The sequence below is a fragment of the Lampetra fluviatilis genome, chromosome 22, assembly GCF_964198595.1.
Source record: "Lampetra fluviatilis chromosome 22, kcLamFluv1.1, whole genome shotgun sequence".
NCBI classification, from domain to species: Eukaryota; Metazoa; Chordata; class Hyperoartia; order Petromyzontiformes; family Petromyzontidae; genus Lampetra; species Lampetra fluviatilis.
The window spans coordinates 5,819,195-5,841,756 of NC_136296.1; the positions used below are offsets into that span (position 1 = coordinate 5,819,195).

Genomic DNA, 22,562 nt, shown 5'->3' on the forward strand with positions numbered 1-22,562 from the left:
AATGAAAACAACTAAATTAAATCACGACGTTTCGGGCGCAACAAAGAAGGACGCTTGTGTATTGCGCCCGAAACGTCGTGATTTAATTTAGTTGTTTTCATTTATTAAATTTTTTACCTACGTGACTTTACCGAAAAAACCCCAAAGAGTACTGGAACTATGTGGCCTATCTTCTGCAACTTGCATCCATTCACCGTTTATAAGGTACAACAACAAAAAAAACGATTCACTGCTTATAAATTCTGAGTACGAATGCGTGTAATCAGTTTCTATCTTTAATCAACTTATTGTGTGTTGCTTTGTTTTCAATATTGTCTGATGCTCATTGTTTTCAGACATTGATTGTTGTGCAATTACCTTCTCTGTTCCAGCATTAGAGTTTAGCTCGGTGTGTTAAACTTGCATTGTATTACCACGCTGGGTGTCATTCGCTCACACAGGTATCTCCGTTGAAAAGGAAACTTGAAGACCCAATGAGTTCAAACTTAATTTGGAGCTTTCGTGACTGCAGGAATTATTATTTGGTTCTTTCGGTAAAGTCACGTATCAAGATAAAATAATAAATAAAAATACTAGTATTTTATTTTATTTATTATTTTATCTTGAAATAAAATATTAGTATATTATTTTATTTATTATTTTATCTTGATACGTGACTTTACCGAAAGAACCAAAGAATAACCCAATGAGTTCTCACTTGGTAAAATTAAATTTATTAATCCATCAATCTAAGTAGAATATTGCTTTCAAGGAGGCACGCACCGACATATTCCAGGTGACCGGAGGCCAATCATATTCGATGATTTACTGCACATCTGTAAAAAAATTGTTATTTAGCTCGTCGGATTTCTGCAGGATATATAAAGATTCTGATTTTGATGTCCGATTAACATCCAAACTGTAGTTGTAGCACGTGAAGACAAAAGGAAAATCACTGCGGAATCATAATGCTAATTGGAAACAAAATAATTCAAGTTGAATCAAGGCCGTAGCCATGGAGTCAACATTGGGGGGGGGCAAATCTTCCAGGGGGTCTGGGGGCCCCAACCCAGAAAAATATCTAAATTTTAAAACTAATTTCCTGCCTAAAATATTAAAACATTCACTAACACATTGGGATGGACTTTTTATTTATTTTTTACAATAATGTCTAATAATGTTATTGTATTACATTGCTCTGATTTAACTTTTTTACCATTTCCAACCATAACCACAATCATATGAACAGAAATCTATGCATTGATTTATATGAAGACAAGTCCAGATATTGTGGCCAAGGTTTAGCAAATTGTTGTTTTAATGTACATAGCATAGCAAATTTTTTTTATAACAATATATTTGGGGGGACATTTTGAGCATATTTGAATATTGGGGGGATGTGTTATTATAATTACGGCCTTGAGTTGAATAAAAAAAAGGGAGCACTTCATTGGAACGTCAGCTTAATGTTCATTAGCGCCAATAAGCACTATGAAGTGGTAATATATATATATTTTTTTAACGTGATGGACTTCTGCGCATTGAAACCATAAAGGGCCACTTGTATTTGACAGGAACAAATGCGGATGAAGGAACGTGATCATCCTGTACAATGGAACAACAACAAAAGGTAAAGCTCCACGCTCGAGCGCAATTAAAGTCGTGCTCCAGCAAATGAACACGTACACACACACAGGCGAGCCTCAATCGAAACATACGAAAATCCGCTGCAGGTCACGCCAGGTTAGACGGTGAAAACACCGTGCCACCTGGCACTGGAGGGACAAAGGTGGCCGGGTTTCCATTCCCCCTTTCTTAACTTTGTGCAGCCCACCGAGACCTTGAGTCAAGCCAGAGGTGGTGGTCGTCTCCACCGAGAGACCCCTGAACCAGCAGCGGAAATTCAAACAATTTGACACCGCACCTCCAGTGAGCACGGTTGAGTACGTACCGTGCAAAAAGTGCCCGCCACAAATGAACTGCAATGCCTTTGGTGATATCGTCAAGGAACGTAAATCATCACCGCGAACTCCGGTCATCCTCGCAGCGGTGGTGGCGGCATTTGGCTTGCTATTGAACAAAGACGTGTCACCGCATTGCGCGCTTTCGGGTGTGCTTCTGCGGCCGTCTGGAACGCTCTTCCTTGCCGATATGGGGAAGCCACTAAACCTATGCACTTTTAAATCAACACTGAAAACTTTTTATGTTTATTTTGTTGTCCTTCCACCGCACTTTCGATTTGCACGGTTGGCTACGTAAGGTGCGAAAGAAGTTCAACATCCATCCATACATTGTGCTACTAATTATATGGATCTCGTAGTGATGATGGGCAAAGTCCACCCAACAGCCTTGACCACCTGCCCCAATCGGGATTTGAATTTATATACCTCTTCTTGTGAATCTAGTACTCAGACTATAGCAACATCTTAGGGGCCGTCCATAAATGACGTCACGCACCTGGGGGCGGTGGGGCCAGATATTTGTGACGATGTGTGACGATGGGGGGGGGGGGGGGGTTGAGAAATGTGACGTCACATCAAAATGCGCAACTTTAAATAAATATAGACAACACCTTCTACTTAATTAAATATCCTTTTTAATAAACGTTTTCTCCGACAACATCAGAGTGCAGCGCTACATTGAACACGCACCACAATGACAATAGTTTAAAGCGATTTGAAGCAGAGCTTTGTGACGTCATATTTGAAGGGGGTCTGACTTTTTGTGACGCCGTGTGACGAAGGGGGGGGGTGGGTCAAAAATCGTCCAAAATCGCGTGACGTCATTTATGGACGTCCCCTTACTGGATAAACAAGGTTATGGAAAGATGGATCCAAATTGCTTCCTGCAATTAAGTATCAGGAGAATGGGTTCCAGGCCATGGTGTGGGTTCGCAATAGGAGATACATAAAATTGCATTCAAAATGAAATAAGATGTATTTGAATGCTTACGGTGTAAATTATTAGTTAAATATATATTCCTTAAATCCCCCCCACTTTTGAGTGTAAATTGGTACAGTGCAGTTCAGTCGATCGATCGATCGATCGATCGGTAGGCCGCTATGTATTGGGAAATGTGTGGTTAATACTCCTACGCTTCTGAAGTGCAGCGCTTCGCGACCAGTGTGCCACTGTGGCAAAGTTCCTGGCATACCGTGGTACTGCCGGAATTCACGCAAAATGGAGAGGACTTCACTGTTCGCAAGCTAGGACAGACGAACTCTCCTCCGTGCTGTTCAGTGAGCAATCCATCCCCCACCCCCCACCTCCTGCCCTCCCCTCTCCACGGGTTTCGCGGTGCTGTACGGAAGCAGACAGCCGTCAGCCACCACCCCCGGCCCTCCCAACTCGCTTGGTTATGCGTGTGTAGTGACATCCACTACACGTGCACAGTTGTAATTGTTTTTGGTTTGGTGTGCGCAGTGAGAAAGATCGAGAAAGCGTGCCGCCGTGGAATGATTGAGGATGAGGAGTGAGGCTGTAGCGTACACAACATGCAGGGAGACAATATTCCACAACTCGTGCCGCAGCACCAGAAAGTCAGGCTTATTGAAAACATGGTTGGTTCAATTTGAAGACGTTGCCAAAACTGACACGTGTATGGAACACAATACCTGCAATTAAAATAAGATTTGTTACGTAAGGTGCTAAATGAGTTCAACATACATACATGATGGGTGGCAAAGGGGGCAGGAATTAGAAGGGGGGATGGGAGGAGGGGTGAATTATACAACTTTAAGGGGAGAAATTTGAAGGTCTGGAAAATATGGCTAACCTGATTCTTCATGGACAAAAGGCACCTTTAAGTTGCATAACTATACTGTGATAAATTATATAAAACATGTCGCCATCTGTCTATCTCGTGTTTGATGAAGGCCTCCGCAATGCTATGTCGGCAATGACGGTGAGTTGGCCATACTTCATCACGCTGGTGAGTGTGAGTTGGTGGTGAAGTTTCGGAAGTTTAACTACAGTGTCACGGCAATTGTGCAATAAGCATACAGCGCAATTTACAATGTGCACAATTTTGCAAAACATACTGCCCATCTGACGTGCTGGGTTTTAAACAATTAAGAGGCAAATAAATGTGCCATTACAACGGTTGTCACACATCCCATTTAACAAGGGCTGTTATAGTCGTGAATAAATAAATGCGGAGCCAAGGACATTGTTTTCTCTTCCAGGAATCGCAAGTCATTAGAACGATGTGCCTTTAAAAATTAAAAAAATCTCAACAGCCTTCCATAATGTGGCTGCACCCTGCCAAAATAGCCTACGATTGTCACCGATGGCTCAGTGTGGTCCTTTTGAAACTTGGAGCCGTTGTGCAGATGGCACTAGTTTAACCGAGGTAAAGGATTCTCACTTTCCAGGATTCGCGAGCGTTTACCGTCAGCAGGTCGCTGCGAAGGGCAAAGGCACTTAAAAAGCCTTGTTTACGCTCTTTGCCACCACCTCTGATAAATATGAAAAGTTATATTATGCGCGAAGCCTTGTGCCGGCAGGTCCTATTATCTGTGATAGCTGTAGGGTCTGCGAAAACTCTTACAGCATTATCTACAATCATATTTATAGTATCCTGCTTTGTGGAAGGGCCTCCTATTATGCACATTCTTTGTCGCAGATAATAAGAGTTAATTGGCACATTCATCCTATTACCCGTGACTTTCCCACTAATAGGTGTTGTAAAGTTGCAGATAAAAGGATCCGTGATGTATCTTGCCCCACATTACTGCGGATAAGTAGAGTTCTACGGTGGTACAGATACAGTAGAATGTGTGTCATCTGCACGCATGTGTTTTTGTGGAAGATAATCGGTTTGGAGAATACCACATCATGGGAGGCAATTAAATTAATTATGCAATGAATTACAGCAACATAGAATGTCTCCAGTTCATTGCATGGGGGAAAAAAACCAGGAATGATTAAATTATAGAAATCTTCTTCTGGGGGTGCATTATATCAGTAGCATAGGTTCAACGCAGGAAAACTCTGGGCCAGTTGCAACATCTGGTGCCTGATTACCAGTCAGGCTTTCTTGAACCAGTGCTTGGTGAACTGCCAGATGGTAATGCTTACTTAGTGTTAAGAGGTACAATTTATGATCTTGTTTAAATTTCAATATAAAGAATGATTCACCACGTCAGTGCCTGGAAAGTTGCATACTGTACTACCAGTACACCTTCAATGCCCGATATAAAAAAAAAACCACGAATGTCGAGCATTTACGTAATATAATTATAATAATATGTAAGCATATTTACCAGGTCTGAATATATTTAATGCATATAAATATTCACAATGTTCTCTCCTCTCTAGCCGTCAGGCCACGACCTCAGGCCACTAACCACTTACCCCACGGCCCCAACTCGACCGTGAAGAGGCAGCGGCGCGCTGTTATGACCGTCAACGCGGATGCAATCATCAAGTGATCCATCAACCCCAGCCGCCAAGCAGAGATAGGGCTAGCGGCACCAGGGCAGGCTATAAATAAACTCAGAACATATGATGCCCTTCGCAAATTCAACTGGGTTCTTGACAAATACATATCGCTCAACGTACATACACACAGAGGGCGACTTGGCAGTCCAGACAATAAATCACCGTAAGCACTGATCCTTGTTAAAAAAAAAAACTGCTGGAGGAAGGCCTCCCCATGCCAGGTCAGTCATGCGGATTGTTTGACCATACTTCACCACTCTTCTTGGTTCTTTCGGTAAAGTCACGTAGAATGGAAATAATGAAATAATAAAAAATAAAACATAATCAAATAAATTCTCACGACGTTTCGGCCACAGACCTGTTCTCCACCTGAGGACGGCTGCTTGCGTTGTGGCCGAAACGTCGTGAGAATTATTTTATTATGTTTTATTTTTATTATTTTATTATTTCCATTCTACGTGACTTTACCGAAAGAACCAAGAAGATGAATCCCTGCAGTCACGAAAGCTTTAAATCGAAACATACTTCACCACGTTGGACGGTATAGGTTGGTGGTCAGAGAGGGGTGGCCAGGATAACCCGTTGGGATTTTACTCCGCCACTGATTTTAGCCGTGACTGTGCCCACTGAACCGGCACTCTCCCTGCAACCAAAAAAAACCCCCATGGCAGTATTCACTTAAAACCCTCAGGTAAAGTGGGCAGGCACATAGGTAGGTAGGTGCTTTGTTTAGGCAAGTACACTCGGTACGCAGTAAACATGCAACGTTGGGGGCTACGTTGTCATTGTGGTTGGAACCGTTCAACGTTGGGACAACGTTGACCCAACGTTCCATGCTAACTGGGTCGTGGGAATTCTTTACTTAACCACATGAAGACCCACCAGTGCATTTCTATTTGTAAGGGAAACCCTGAAACAATTAAAGAAACACATCCCCCAATCAGCGCACCAAGTAATTGGCCTCCTATGGAGGAGGATAGTAAAGTCACTCTGACCAGTTATCCCCCCCCCCCCGTTAGTCCGGCTCGCCGAGGCGTTCCTGCCAAGTACTCGCATTAGACACGTACAGGCAGAAGTCACCGACTTACGAGCGGTTCGACTTACGAACGGGTCTCGGGAACGAATTTGATTCATAAGACGAGGACTGTCCGTATTCGAAACGTGTGAGTGCTGCCCTTGACTACATTTTCTGTTGGTTAAAACCACAACAGCGCAGTTACCGTCTCAACCGCGCTCATCCCCACGTTAAACCCTTGCACGCTCATCGCAAGCCCTGTTGGGATTTGTCCGGTCAAACCGGCAGGAGGCACTTTGAATGGAACGGACAATTTAAAGCTTTGCATCTAATGTGTGTGCGTACTGTACCGATTATGACGCCACTTGAACACGCTTTCAAGAATACACAGGATGTGTGGCACTGTGATTTCGAGCCTTTTTTTTTAGACGGTTTCAGACCGAACCGCGAGGAAGAACATTGATTTCTGCAGGCAGAATGCGCTTACTCACAAACGACGGCCACAACATATATGGCGGCAGAGGTGGGACAAAGTCATTGTTATGCAAGTCCAAGTCGAGTCGCAAGTCATCAAATTCATGACTCGAGTCTGACTCGAGTCCAAGTCACATGACTCGAGTCCACATCTTAGAGGTGGGACAAAGTCATTGTTATGCAAGTCCAAGTCGAGTCGCAAGTCATCAAATTCATGACTCGAGTCTGACTCGAGTCCAAGTCACATGACTCGAGTCCACACCTCTGTATGGCGGGATTGTAGGCCTACACGAATACATTGTTCCCAGCCTCCAGTGCATTGCTCTGAATATTGCAACGATAAAACGATGTTCGGTCCTTTAATCACAATATATTTATGTATAGCGATGGTCGTGGGGGTTTGTTTGGCCCTACAAAAATGTGGTGGTAAGTGCAGGTCGGTGAAGGGAGGCTCCCAAACTGGCTCAGATATCACTCTGCAACGGTGTCAGTGGTGGCCAGGAATTGGACTGAGGTGTTCAGGTTCGTGGTGAGGTGCACTAACCACTGCGCCACCATTCCCCCCCTCCCCCTCCGTCGGTACCGTATGAATTACGAAGTATAGTACTGTAACAGTACACTCAGCTTCCATGTCCATTACAGTTACTGTAGTTTATGTACTTTGTGATTATCTTTGCAAGACAGTAATTTTTATATATATACAATTTGACACCGATTTGGTGATGCTGCATTGGCAGTAGTAGAATTAATAATAAAAACAATTCAACAAATTCGTCTATAACACTGTGGCCTAAACAGAAGGCCATGATATTGACGAATGTGTTGAGTTTTGCGTTGCGTGTAGAGTGATTTTCTGTTCTGTGATACAGCTCACGTACCAATCAGGTAGGGATTAAGTTTTGGATTAAAAACTTTCGCATTCCTTTTTTAAGGAATATATTTTAATCCTTTTTTGTATTTGGATTTTGAAATCATTTCCACGATGTGATAATTTAACGTGGCTTCAAAAATACATTCACAATCTCCGGAATAAGGTATCATATTACGGGTAGAGTGCAATTGTATTAACCTTGCAATGCATTGAATGAATGCGCCGCTGCCTGGTTTACGACTCAATGGGCAGCTGTGATGCCCTTTCGTAAAATATTCATCCAGCAATAATTTACAGCCCTTTGTCAATCCACTGCTGGAGTAAAGGGCTCCCCATGCCATATTGGTCAAAGTGGTTGTGTGACCATACGTCCAGTGGTGGAAATGGTCTGGAACACCCTGAAACACCGTGGTGGGAGTGAAAATTTGAATTCCGGAAGGAATCAAGGGTGTATCTTGTGTTTTTACTCACAAATAGACCCCTTGACTAACAGATAGACCCTTTGACTAACAGAGAGACCAACAGACAAGCACAGAAACCCACAGACACGCTCATAGACCCACAGACGTTCCACGCGCCCACAGACACGCACAGAAACTCACAGACACGCAGAGAACCACAGACACGCACAGAGACCCACAGACGCGCCCAGCGACCCACACACACGCACAGAAACCCACAGACACGCACAGAGACCCACAGACACGCACAGAAACCCACAGACATGCTCAGAGACCCACAGACGCGACCAGCGACCCACACACACGCGCAGCGACCCACACACACGCGCAGAGACCCACAGACACGCACAGAAACCCACAGACATGCTCAGAGACCCACAGACGCGACCAGCGACCCACACACACGCGCAGAGACCCACACACACGTGCAGAGACCCACAGACACGCACAGAAACCCACAGACATGCTCAGAGACCCACAGACGCGACCAGCGACCCACACACACGCGCAGAGACCAACAGACACGCACAGAGACCCCCACAGACACGTGCACAGAAACCAACAGACACAGTCATACCCACACACGGAGCGAAGCTCCTCTTTTTTTCTCCTCCTACCCAGATCTAGTTGGGGATGGTGGGGGGGGGGGATAATTTATGAGTTCCCCCAGTCATTTATTCACATTTCCAGCCCTGCGTACGTCACCACGTGCTGATGAGTGCTGGCTTCGTGAAGTGGGAGGGGGCCCTCGCCTTATTCAGATATCACTCGCTACTGATGTTAGCCACGGCTGGGAATTTAAACTAAAGTTGCCAGGTTCACGGGGTTCCTGGAGCAGTACGTGAAGCATGAACCACTGCGTCACCGCTCCCACCCCAGTGCTTTGGTTTAAACGCAAATTTATTGCACTTACAGATGTCAAAGGTCAACGTAAAGTGCAGCCATTTAAGCAATCGGTGGTGATGCTAATCTATACTGACGGTACTGAAGACAGCGGTAGAACTTCAATGGCCACGATGCGACCAAATATGTCTGTCCATATAAAAAATGATGCTTAGTTATGGTCAGATTCACATTTCGATTAAACTTGGCAAACACACAACTCCTTGGCCAATTGCCGCTGCACTGTTGGTTGATGGATAAATTGGTGGATTTTCACCCAGAATCAGACAGTTAAGGAGAAGCGTGCGAATTGGGCCCTGAATGTCTGCCAGCGGTTGGTTGCAACGTTACAAGGCACAGTCAACAAGGCTCTCCACATTTCATAACTGGCAATTGCCCAATTGGACGGTCACGTGAAGGAATGGTGGCACGTGCCACGCACGCACACACGGCTTCTCTCATCAACTTTAATTAACAATACATCACAGGAAAGTGTTCATCTCTGCCGGCAAAGCCATAAAACTGACACAAAGTGGCACACGAGCGAAAGCGGCGCACACCGGACAGACAAATTATACCCTGCATGCCTTTCACATCGACTCCATCTGTAGAAGAAGAAACAAAAATCGTACGTCACGAGATGGTGCTCATGCATGCCGCTGCGCCTCTCTGGTTATCCGCACTTTGGCTCCACCTTACTTTTACAATGCAATCGGATTTTCTCCCCAAAATTTGCGGCATGCATACAGCGTGTATGTGTGTTTGAGCTTCTTTCACACCGTACGTAGCAAACCGCGCTAATATTCCCGACATAGCTATCAGCCTCATTGTATGAGGCGGAAGAACTCATTCGGAACTCTACCACAGCAGAGGTGTGCATTACAATTCACGGTGGGGGTTTGAAGTTGTTTGTTCAGTGTTTCGTCTCTCCAACCGTTTCCCAATTATTTTCCGATCGTGCTATTGGTGTCATGTAATGAAAGCAATGGAACGTCACCCCACGTTCGACAGCGTTCCCACGAAAACAGATATCACAGATCTGCTTCTGAAATATTTTTCCAGTGACTTCTTATCCACACTAGGGGGCAGTAATTGTTAATCACGTAAAAAAACTTTTATTTTATCAGGTAAGGTCCCAATTAGTTTTTAGCTCTCTTTCAGAAGCGACCTGGCCACAAATAATAGCTCAACGAAGTGGCTTGTCATTTGTAAAATTATAGCAATCAAGCACTCAAAAAACTATGTTTCTAAATGTGGAGGGAAAAATTGGAGGACCTGGAGAAATCCACATGACCACGGGGAGAACGCGCAAACTCCAAATATACAGCAGGCTTACAGGGTTGGGATCGAACCCAAGACCTTCTGTACACGAGGTAGTTAACATCTTGCCAACGTGGCACCCACATGGCTCAATCAGGCATCCCCCCTCTCCCCAACACCAATATATTTGAACCAGGGCACTGCCCGTCCCACCCCAACTACATCGCCCCCTGAATGAAGCGGCGATAAAAAAGCAAAGAGTCCTACGCTTATTCTTTGGGTCTTTAGGTAAAGTCACGTAGATAGGTTCAAAGAAAATAACAAAAAAAACTAAAAACGACGTTTCAATCGCAACGCAAGTGGCCGTCATCAGGATTTTTTTGTTATTTTCTTTGAACCTTTTTACGTGACTTTACCGAAAAACCCAAAGAATATGAATTCCTGCAGTCACGAAATATTTAAGTTAAGATTTAGTGCTATGCTTCTGAGAACATCAAATAGGAATGGGTGACCAAGCCTTTGCCGTTGCAGCACCAACGTTTTGGGACAACCTTGTCTCCTCCTCTTCCTCCTTAACGTCGTGAATCTTCCTTCGAGAAGATATCCTCAAGCAGAAGATTGGTGCTTGATACAACTGCATTTGCCAATGTAATTTGTAGCTCTCATCCTCACCCATGTATCTATAATTCCGTTTTAATGGGCAATTTTATTGAGGGACTGTGTGTTGTCTTGGTGTGGTCTGGGATTGTGTTTTCTGTTGCTTTGCTGCCTTGCCCAAACTTGGGAATCGGTGTACTTATTTAATTTTAACTTATATACTTTATCTAGTTTTTTTTGGTGATCTGCTTTCCTTTTCTATACCTTTGCACTCCGATATTTTTTTATATTGTTTGTTATTGTAACTTTCTGAGCCTCCCCTACTGGACAGCTGTGAAAAAGAGCTTCATAGCTCATCGGATTTCTCCAGATTCTGATTCTGAGACAACCTGACGAAAACAAGTCGACTCAGATGGCTCGGACATGTCGTCATGGGAGAGAAAAATAACAACACCAGATGGTGAAGGGCATGGACGCATCGGCGCAAGAGACAAGAGGCGCAGGCGTAGAAAAGAGGTGGTTTCCAAGTGGTGAAAGAGGATGTGAAGGGTTTGTGGAGTAGATGTTGGAGAGTCTGGCCCAAAACAAACAGACATCTCCACGTGAGTTTGACACATTCCAGGAACATTTTCAAATGAAAAGAGACTTCAGCTTTATATTATAAACATCCCGTTCCCACCGCTCTGACGCCACCACTCAGCAATCTGGTGCTGCGATACATCTGCCACGACCTTAAGAGTACACCATACTCCCTTATTACGTGTTTGTCAAACTGTCAATACACCTTTGCGAGTGCATTTATACGTGGCACTGTTGGGTTTGTATGTATGCGTTAAAATATTGATTGATGGATTGGAAGGATTTAGTTTCACTGCCCTTGATTGCCCAAACAGCTGTTCCAACGCCCAGTCGTGTCCGTCACACGCACGGCACACAGCTCGTGATTAATGGCTGCTGCAGAACACGCGGCGTATACACGCACGGAGCCCGGCGACTTGGCAGGCACGGTGGCAATGTTCAATCCGCTTAAACATCGTCAAACGACAATATAATCATAGTCGACCTGAGTTTAATTCCCAGTCATGGGTAACAACGAACACTGATTTCCAGTCAACATGCCAACGTGGGGCTAACGTTGGCACGTGGCACGAGATCGTTGATCCAAACGTTGGTCCAACGTTCAGCCATCGGTTCTTACTCGGGGCAATTTCTCTAACCAGTGCTGGTGCCCCCACTGACCATCGCGGTGAAGTATGGGCGAAAAGCCCCTTGACCGAAACGGCACCAGGGGGAGCAATTCATCCAGCAGTGGATTGAAACTGGCTGTAAATTTCTCATTGTTGCTGTGGCCGATTCTTTCTTCACAGCAACGGTGGGCAAGCTGCCACGTCAGCCGATTAAGGGAGCCTCTGAATTTTTCACTGCTAATCGCGAGTGGTTATAAAAAAAATGTATATACATCGAGAGGAAAACATGTTTTTAGAAAGGAAATACTGTGGTTTCCACTCAAGCCCAAAAACTATAGGGGGCTAGGCATTGGTCTTGGGTCAATTGTGTGGCGTGTTTCAAAGGGGTTTATGGGCGTGTGCGTCCCGCCTTGATAGAGACAAGTGTACTGAGAAGGTTGTCGCGGCTGTACTGACGTAGCTCTTCTCCGATGCGTGTTCGGATAAGTTGCGCACATTGTGCGGCGTCTTGTCCGACGTTTCGCGCACTGCGTGCCTGAAGCTTCTTCGGTAACTAAATATGTACGCATGTATGTTGAACTTCTTTTGCACCGTGCGTAGCCAACCGTGCTCATCGGAGGTGCGAAGTGAACATCAATTTGGTTCCTGAAGAAGCCCCCCCAGCACGTAGAGCGAAACGTCGGACATTGTTCCGACAGAACCACATGCGGTAGCCACCTGAGCGTGCATCAGAGAGCGAGGTGGGCAACGTTTCCTGGTTGGGTGGGCGTTGTAATAGCTAAGCCCATCATCAGCTGCCTTAACATAAAAGTGGTGCAGGAATAACGTCGCATATCCAACTCGCTGGGGATTGAGTTCTAGGCGGATTTGTGAAAAGGTCGGATAGGTGAACGAAGTCAACAGACATCCGTAGTTACTCCATTTGCAAATGGGTGACCGGACAATAACGAAGCACAAGCTTGCTTAAAACATGGGACAATGCTTCACTGTACTTTAAAAGCAAGTGAAAGTACGCAAGATAAAAACTAAGTACAATACTACACGTGAAAAGTTCACATTTGTGAACATCTGAAGTGAATGAGTTATGCCGCGTGCAAATACAACGCTAAGTGTGAGCAGATAATCGGTCAAGGCCGATATAATGTATATGCATTCATTAATCCCCCGCCCCCTCGCCCGTGAAGGGCTCACAAGTGACGTCTTCACATCTCCCCCTCTATTTAAGGAACGAAACGGGAGGATTTCTCCACAAATCTGGCTGTCCGCCTGATGATGCTAGTTGTAATTACTAGCGAAACGTCGTACTCAGATTGTAAATGTCGTGGATTTGCTCTCCAACTCACCGGTGTGTGCTGTACTATTAACGAATTGGCACGTTCTGTTTACACGACAAACCTGACTATTTGCCTGTGCTGGGTGGTGGCGGGTTTAACGACACATTTATATCTACGCGATCTAACCCCAAACAAACCTACATTATGTATATCAATGCGGATATGATGTTCGGATATGCGACATTCGAATCCCTGTCTCTGGATGCTTTATTGACTTTCTCCGAGTGTTTCTGTCGTCGTCATCCCCCACCCCCCCGAGGAGCATCCCCTCCTCCTCCACCACTCTTCTCCAAGTTCGCTTGTGTCTGGTGTAGCATCATCGTCCTCCTCCCCTTGACAATAAGTTGGCTTCAAAGATCTCGCAGCTCTCCTCGGCCCTTGGCTTCATCACTCCGCCGCGCAAGCCCTGGGCCGCCGCTCACCCCTCCCCTCCCGAAGCCACCTCCCGTGGTCACGGAAAGGTTGGACGACAAGCTGGGAGAACAGCCATCACACTCTACCCCGCCCTCCTCATTAATGATTCAAGTCAAAGTGATTTCCGGCGCAAATGAGCATTGAGGCATTGGTGATTATCTCCTGTTTACAGCCCTGAGCCAGTGGTGGAAATTCGACATTCCTATGGTAGGGGGTGAGGCTATCGAAACGACAATACCACTGTTGACTTCCCCACAATGTGGTGCCTTTTTTATCGACCCCCGGTAGGATGATGGGTTGAGTCAAACCCCCCAATCAGGAGTTGACCTTGCAACCTTTCCAATTGCGAGCCGCTCGCTCTACAACTTAGCCAGCTGGCCGATCAAATAAAAAAACACACACATCGGTATATTATTTAACAGCAGTGGTGGTTTTTCTTCAAAGTTCGCCGGATCTCTAGTGGCATCCCTCTATTGATTTGCGTCGCTCTTCATGTGACGCTCTTCAAGCTGTGACGCCGTACAAACCGTCTGCAGTCGTTGGAGGTCGCTCGAACAAAAATTCCCAACTTTGAGTGCAATTTTTAGCGGTTGACTTCCACGGCCTTTTTCATCCTCACATTCACGGGGCCGTCAGAGCTGGAGCAGAGTGCACTGTGGACCCATGCGGATTATGTAGCTACACATTCTGTGTGGCTTTTAAAACACTTTATTTTTAAACCTTTGTTTGAAATTGCCGGTTTCATGCCCCCTTGAGTTTTTGTATGGCCCCCACCCCACCCTCTGTAAACAAGGTCAGGTTACAGGGTTGACTATTCCACCACAAGTGATCCGAATGTTGATTGTATTGTAGAGGACAGATGCAATGATGGGTGAACAATGCATGTGCTTGCATACAGATAAACTATACAACTTGTATTTTACCAGATAATTCCCACTGAGCTATGCAGCTCGTTTTCAGAAGCGACCTGGCCACAAAAGATTGCTCAACGAAGTGGCTTATCACGTGGGAATTTATAGCAGCCAAATGCTCTAAGAATTGCATACGTCAGATATTGGGTGACACTGATTTGAATTGTGGCAAAAAAACAAGTCAGGTGGTAGAACAACATCCAAACCAACCTCAATCACACCGCGCAGTGAATCTAAATTGATAGCTTTTATACAATTCCAGTTCCAATTCCCTAGTAATAACATTTTACACAAACGCAAAATTATCACTTTTTAAAGTTACGCATGCACAGCTATCCATACTTAATGGGAAATGCGTTTTTACTTTTAAAGCCACAGTATTATTGACGAATGTGTCGATTTTTGTTTGTTATTTATGGTTGTGCACTAGTGCCGACGCAGTACCACCAAATAATGTGTTTCATGATTGTAATGGGATGAGTTCCGGTTTTACAAATTAAAAACGGACTTTTGGAACGTTTCAAGACAACTTCGGATCTCTTCAGATGTTCGCATCATTCACGTTGCTCACTCGTGTGAGACGTCTGTGCTAACAGCAGTGATGTCACCCGATGCCACGTGACCTAACTTTTGTTTGCAAAAGCACGGGAGCGACGTCAATTTAGTGAGGTCGGATCATCCCCCATTTCATATCAATGCTTAATTTTCTTTTCTGTTTCACTTATCCGATGATTGGGAGCACATCCCTAAATACTTGCATAAAAGCGCATAGCTATCGATAAGACAAAATATAACAAAGATAAAATGCCATGTTCAGCATGAACTGTTTAATACGTAGGCTTTCGCGACAAATAGACACAAGAGGTGTTTTTGGGTTAGATCGCATTTAACGACACGTTTATATTTACGCGATATAACCCCCCACAAAAACCTCTCATGGACAATCTTGAACCGTTTAAATGACACCAAAAACATCAGTACGTTATTGATATTTACCAGAACGAATACAATTAATGTTTTAAAATTTTTTTTATAAATGTAAGGCCCTATTTATAAGCATGGAATGTTGCCACTCATGGGAGGTTTCGAGAACTGCCTCTGTTAAGCGGCGAGGAAGATGGAAACCCCAGAGAACACTGGCGCAGCACGTGAGGGAGACAACGCTCAGAGTTATCTGCAAAGTCTGGTGAAAGTGCTGTTGGCGAATGTCTGTGAGGGTCAGCGTGGCATTCCAACACGGCGTGTTTGGGACATACTCGAAGGGTCTCATATTGGCGTTGATCACGCCGGGGCTCTTATGCAATTCAGGCTGATACAACCAAGGGAGGGCCTCGTGCCCAGGCCGGGGGTCCCAGATGCCAACATTTTACACTCGAGCACGCAAAAATATATAAACGGACAATACTTGCAAGGGTGGGAAGCGGTCGTGTGGCGGTGAGTGCGCTGAGCTAGGAACCTGGCGACCAAAGTTCAATTCCCGCTCGCGATCAACACCATTGACGAGTATCCGAATGGGACCTGGGCTTCCTCTAGGTCGACTCAGCCTCAGATGAGTACCCGGTGTGGTGTGTAACCATTGCCACTTGGGAGACAAAGGCGGCCGGGCGTGGTGCTGGCCACCCACGCCCTCGTGTGCCGTGCCGGCCTTCATAGGTGCTCGCTATTGGCACTTGCCCCGTCAGTCTGTTCAGGCTATACGGGGGATCTTTGACTTTGTGGGTGCGAGAACGTGTGAATTCCTGCACCGGTTAAGAAGAAAATTGCACGGGGGGGGGGGAGGAGGTGGGGGTTGAGATGGCCACCATCTTTGTACAGTGCTACAAAAGCACAGTGAATTTCATTACAATGTGCAAATGAGAGGCATCACCTCGCCTGCGTGCAGCACGACCTGGGTGTGCGTGAGGACACGGTGACGTGTTCACACACCGTGGGATTCAACGCAGCCGGGGGAGGCGGGGGTACGTGGGGACACCACTGCCACTGTGGGATGGACCGAGCCCCACACGCTCTACGGATCAGAGCCCAGATGAAATACTGCGGTGCCAATCCGCGCGTGACAACGTGATCACAAGGCGTGAGCTCGCAGTGCCAGCGCCGCGGTCAGCATTGGCATCGGCCGTGGTCGATCCACTGCTCGATTGAAGGGTACCCCCATTCACGAGTCGCCACCGCCACCTCTCGCACCATCCTCGCGATGTAACAATCCACCCACAGCTCCTGCACACGAATGGATTTCATCGCTCCATCTCCACCGGTCGGTCATCGCTCACTACTCAGTCCATTTTCCAGTGGTGAGCACTGGCATTTCTATATTTTTCTCTAGTCCATAGATGAAACAACCATGCCCAATCAAATACCGCAGTACCAGTGCACTGCTGAATTCACGCTTTGCATTTTTGCCTTTTTCATCCCCCCCCCACACCCCACACACACCGCCGCATTGCAAGATTTCAAAATGTATTCGACGCGACGGATTAGACCAACATGAGTTTGGCGCGATGCGACTGGCGTACGGCCAGGGATATGTTTTCTCCCGTGTCTCTCGCACGATGGGCCGTCCTTATCAAGAAGCGACCTCCTTTGTTGGAGAATTAAAAATTAATTGCGGCCGGGCTACCTTCGCTGCAGCTATCAAGTGTCAAACAGCGCTGCTGCGAAAAGGAGCGGCCGTCGGTTTCTGTTCGCCCACTTTTGTCTCGCTCAGAGTCCGCGTACACTCGAAGCACAGCCGAAAAGGAACTTCCCTAAGTAGCTGCAATTCCACAGTAAAACCTTGGGTTGCGAGCATAATTCGTTCCGGAAACGTGCTTGTATTCCAAAGCACTCGTATATCAAAGCACTCGTATATCAAAGCATTTGTATATCAGTTGTGATCACGTGACGCTCGGAAGACAAAGCGTATACACGTGCTACTCGTATTGCAAGACCTCGCTCGTTTATCAAATTTATATTTATAAAAAATAATTGCTCGTCTTGAAAAACACTCGCAGAGCAAATTACTCGCAATCCAAGGTTTTACTGTACTTTGCTGCATGGTACTCGTTTGCGCGTGCATGCGTGTGTGCATCGCAGTGATCGTGCCACCGTGCACGGTGACCCCTCCCCCCCCCCCTGCGTTTCACTGGGTGGATTTTTCTGAACATCTTTCATGCGCGCACTGTGGTTTAACGATGTATCATTGTAATTGAAAGCCTTTCCCGTGTTATGTAAAAGTCGATTTGAGTTAAGAGAGTGTTGCACATTTATGGCGGTGGCACGCACACCTTGAGTGCATTTCTATTCAGCAGGGTGTTGCTATACAATACTTGGAACCAAGTCTACAATGATATACGATATTTCCTGAACGAAACAATGCATTACATAACCACGGCCTCTAACACACACACATCATCATCACATAAAATACACAATTGTTGGACCATCGTCCTCCTGACCCCCTTTATCTTGACACACACGGACTTTGGTTATTTGAAAAATGCATTTTTTCTGTGAAAATGTAATAACAAGAAATATGATGATGATGATGATAATAATATAATCTACACGGGCACATTGTGGCCGTGTATTTGCTGTGCCTATGCGTCGCGTCTGATGGCTTTATAATGGAGCCACTGTGTATACCACTGTGCACAGCAACGATGTGGAAAACTCATCATATTCGTCAATAATAACACTGTGGCCTTCAATGAAAAACATACATAATAGGTGACGTTTCGGGCAACGACCCTTCCTCACAGCACATGGACCATGTGTGTTGTATGAATAAGGGCCGATTGCCCGATAAGACTCTTTTACATCTATTTTTTGTGTTTTACTTTATAAAGGCCACAGCCGTGCCATTGACGACTGTGTCGGGTTCTTTTGTCGTGTTGCTCGTGCTTGGTGCACCACATTAGCAACAAATGGGAGGAGGAGGAAGAAGAAGAAGAAAAAAATATGGATGTCTCCTGTGAACATGGCGGAGACGTTGGGCGACACAGATGTCCAATGGCATCGTCTCTGGCCCCTTGATATCTGGCGAGCCAGCCAGGGGCAAGCCGCGGGTGGCTTCAACACACGTGGCAATTGGGATTCGCGCGAGCAGCCAGCTGTGAAAAAAATTCGCCGTTGCGTGTAATTGCGTACGTGTGTATGTGTGTGCCCGAAACCTAGCGACTATTTGATGGCTGGGCGTGAATTGTGTGTGTGTGTGTATTATAATGTAATAATTAACGTGTCCTGTACTAAGTCTATGTACCTGAACATGCATGCATGCATCACAGCAAGTGTAGAACATGTATGTGTACATACATGCATGTGCAAAACTGCACATGGGTAAGCACGTACGCATTGATGTAACGTGTTATAATGTAATCAACTACACATATGCACATACGATACATGCTCTATATTCACATCACATCATGTGTACACCATCTATGTGTAAACATATGCACGTGCAACTGATTGAAAGAGTATTTATGCATTAAATGTAGGTGTATGCGTTATGTATGCATGCATATGCACACATCATCCAGCATATCCGCACATGCATGCATCACACCATGTAAAGAACACGTGTGCACATATATGCGTTTGCAACACTATACATGCATGCATATATAGCAAATGCCATTTTACTCGTAAAAATAATCACGTAAATTACCCACTCAAGCTGCACGTAAACGGGAGTCTCAAGACTCCTATGCAGAACCACCCTGCATTGGGACGTTTGGCCAATTCCCTTAATGACGTTTAGCATCTGCATATGCATGTAGAAACATTTAATGCATGCAGGCACTGGTGCCAACTTTACATTGCCTGCATGTGGCTGTATATTCACACATACGTGCCCTTCTCTGTTGGGCGTATACATGTGGTGTGGTGTGTGTGACCTGCCCTTCTATTGAAGCTCTACACAACGCATCTCAATGGGATCTCATCCCTAGCTACATAAACGCTCGTGCGTGTGTGTGTGCAAAGCGCGCCTGTGTGCACACGCGTGTACCTAATTGTATCCTGCACAGCAACTTCAACACATACGGTGCATATGCACCTGTGCAATGGCGTGTGTGTAAGTGCAAGTGTGTGCGTGGATCCATTCATCGTTCTGCATAACGAGCTGCCCATAACCGCACACGTAACGCGTTGCAGCTAACGGCACACACGGGTTCACGCCTTGCTCGCGAACCCACCCAACACTGCACACGGCCTGTGCAGCATCCATTCACGTATCGGTGTTGCCTACCTGTTTCCCAATATCTTGCACACCCAACCTAACCCATGCGTGCGTTCGTGGGCGCGCGCACCTGTGCACAAGCACACCTGTACACCTGCACGTGCGAGCGTCTTCAAAACCGCCGACCTAAGCGTCAGTACACGCCCACACCCCGGGGCACGCACACGCACATACACACACACGCGCGCGCGCATGGTATGCATGCACGCATCGAATCCAACCTCCCCGTTCTTTGCCCTGCCGTCCACACACACACACACGCCGGTTCGATACCTGAGCATGGCTTGCTCTTTCTCCTCCTCCTGCTTCTGGCGGTCCATGACAGCCAGGATGATCTTGCGCTCCTCTTCGGTGAGGTGGCTCAGGTCGGGCATCTCCGTGCCGGCCGGCGCCGATCCGTGAGCCGGCGACACCGCCTCGAAGCGCGCTTGGTTTTGATTGTGCAGTCCCAAAGGCGTAGACATCACGGCTGCTTGCGGCTTGCTTCCCACTTCCCACCACCACGTCCCTCTCCTCTTATCGTCCCCAACACGCAAGTCACGCGAAAATGGTTAAATACCACTCTAAGACACCTAACAGGGCATTATTATTATTCTTGTTGTTATCGTGATTGTTGTCGCCGCAGATAATGCCGCTCGCTGGTTGGTATCTTCAGTCGACGCCGTTGCTAGCGCCGCATCCTGTCGTAGTAATACCAATAATGATTGGCCCTATTATTAGTATTTCTGCTACTGCTGCTTTGCTGGCTACTGCCGCCGCCGCTGTCTCCTCGCTCGCTCGCTCCGTGACGGACGGACGGCACCAGCAATGGCAGCGGTGAATCGTCAGAGCCGCCGCTGAATGAATGCAGCAGACGACGTCGCTGTTGTTTTCATTTGGGGGGGGGGGGGGTTGTCGTCGCTTCAGTTATTCCGGGCGTGGTGGACGAAGGCGTCTTCGGCTCGTCTTGCGAGTGTTCTTCCTCATTCAGTATACATCACCTTTAGTCACCATGTTTTTTTTCCTCCCCCCCTCTCTCTCAGATGGAAGCATCTTCCTCCTGCTGATGTTTGCTCCTCTTCTCTCTCTCTGTCTTCTCTTATATAACCGTACATCCACACACACACAATTTACAGCGGCAACACAAATCGGTTTTTCATTTCGCCTATCGGCCGGCTCTCTCGGCGTTCTGCTATTTTTTTTGGCGGCTGCACAATGGCTGAATATACGAATAACTGTTGTATATATATATTTTAATAGGATGTTCGTAATACAAAATTATATTTGTTCCTCCTCTTCTGTTGTTGCTAATGCTTGATGTTGCTGCTACTGCTGCTGCCTTTCCGACCGCATCTCGTTTTGTTTGTACAGAAAACAAAACGGCAACCAAAAAAAACGGTTCAGTTCCTTTTCGTTTCTCTCTCTCTCTAACCTCCGTCTCGTTTCCCAGTGGCTATTATATTTAAAGAAAAAATACGAACAGTTATTTTTTATTCCACCCTATAGCCTCTTCGCTCCGGCCGGAGAGGGAGAGAGAAAAAAAACAGTGGCTCGCAAAACGCCGAATCAAGCGACCGCTGGCAAGCGAAAAAAAAGGATGGAACGGGTGTTCCGGAATAATAAAACAGGGGGTGGGTAGGGGGGGTGCAAGCACAATACGGACAGGCAGCAGCAGCAGCGGCAGCAGCGTGTGGATGAGTGGGCGGAGCGGGGCCGCTCGCCTTCTCATCAGCGCCTCTTCCTCCTCTATCCCTCTGGCCCGCCGCTGCCAACTGCATTCGCATTGTGACGTCGGCACGTCCGGCAGAGGAACGCCACGTGCTTGCGTCACGGCGGTTCGAGAAAGGCGAGCGAACCGAACGAGAGCGAGAGAGGAGGGGAGGGAGGGGATTTATTCCTCGTTCTTCTCACGCCCTCTCGCGGCGTGCTCACCCCGTGACATCATCACGCACGCAGCACGCGATTGCTACGCGATGTGCATTGGTTTCAAACGTAACCGCAAAAAAAAACGTGGTTAGGAGGGGGAAAAAAGCAACGTACACACAAACAACCTCTTCGTTTGTGAACAAGCACAATCAGTAGTTCAGTGATGGTCTCGCTCTTTGGTCACCTGCAATGTGTGTCTGCTATGGTGGCTTCTTTCTGGTTATCTTCGGATTGTGCGTACAGTACAGACTTTCATTCGGACACTGCTCTGATGTTGTGCTGTGAACGTGGGCCATTTCTGTCCGTGACCACTATTCCCAATTTGGTATTTATTTTACTGACCCCTGAGTGATGATGTGCTGCGTCGACCATAGCTCCGCTCTGGCTGAATTGAAAGCACACGGAATGGTAATTGTTTGCCATTTTTAACGCTGCTCCAGTGACGTTATGAATACACCGTGTATATATATATTGCACTGATACACTTTACCCCGCTGGCAAATTATTATATATATCCTTTTGCGAGTGGCAGACTTAGCGAGCTGGCTGGTGCATTATTAAAGAGCCCCCCCCCCTGGCTTCATCAGAGTGTAAAATGGGTTGCATGAGCAG

At 46.4% G+C, this 22,562-nt stretch overlaps 1 protein-coding gene across 10 annotated transcripts in view; it reads right to left on the minus strand.

Moving 5' to 3' along the window:
- LOC144938461 (regulating synaptic membrane exocytosis protein 2-like) overlaps positions 1-21,826 on the minus strand; it is a 267,561-nt gene extending 245,735 nt beyond the window's left edge. For 8 of the 10 annotated variants that reach the window (XM_078866289.1, XM_078866291.1, XM_078866295.1 and 5 more), the window contains exon 1: positions 20,319-21,824. In XM_078866289.1, coding sequence (XP_078722415.1) covers positions 20,319-20,509 — 191 coding nt within the window. In that variant the 5' untranslated portion in view covers positions 20,510-21,824. Of the gene's footprint in view, positions 1-20,318 lie in introns of all 10 variants that reach the window. The other 2 variants (XM_078866297.1, XM_078866290.1) reach the window with 2 other exon arrangements.
- Between the last annotated feature and the right edge of the window lie 736 nt (positions 21,827-22,562).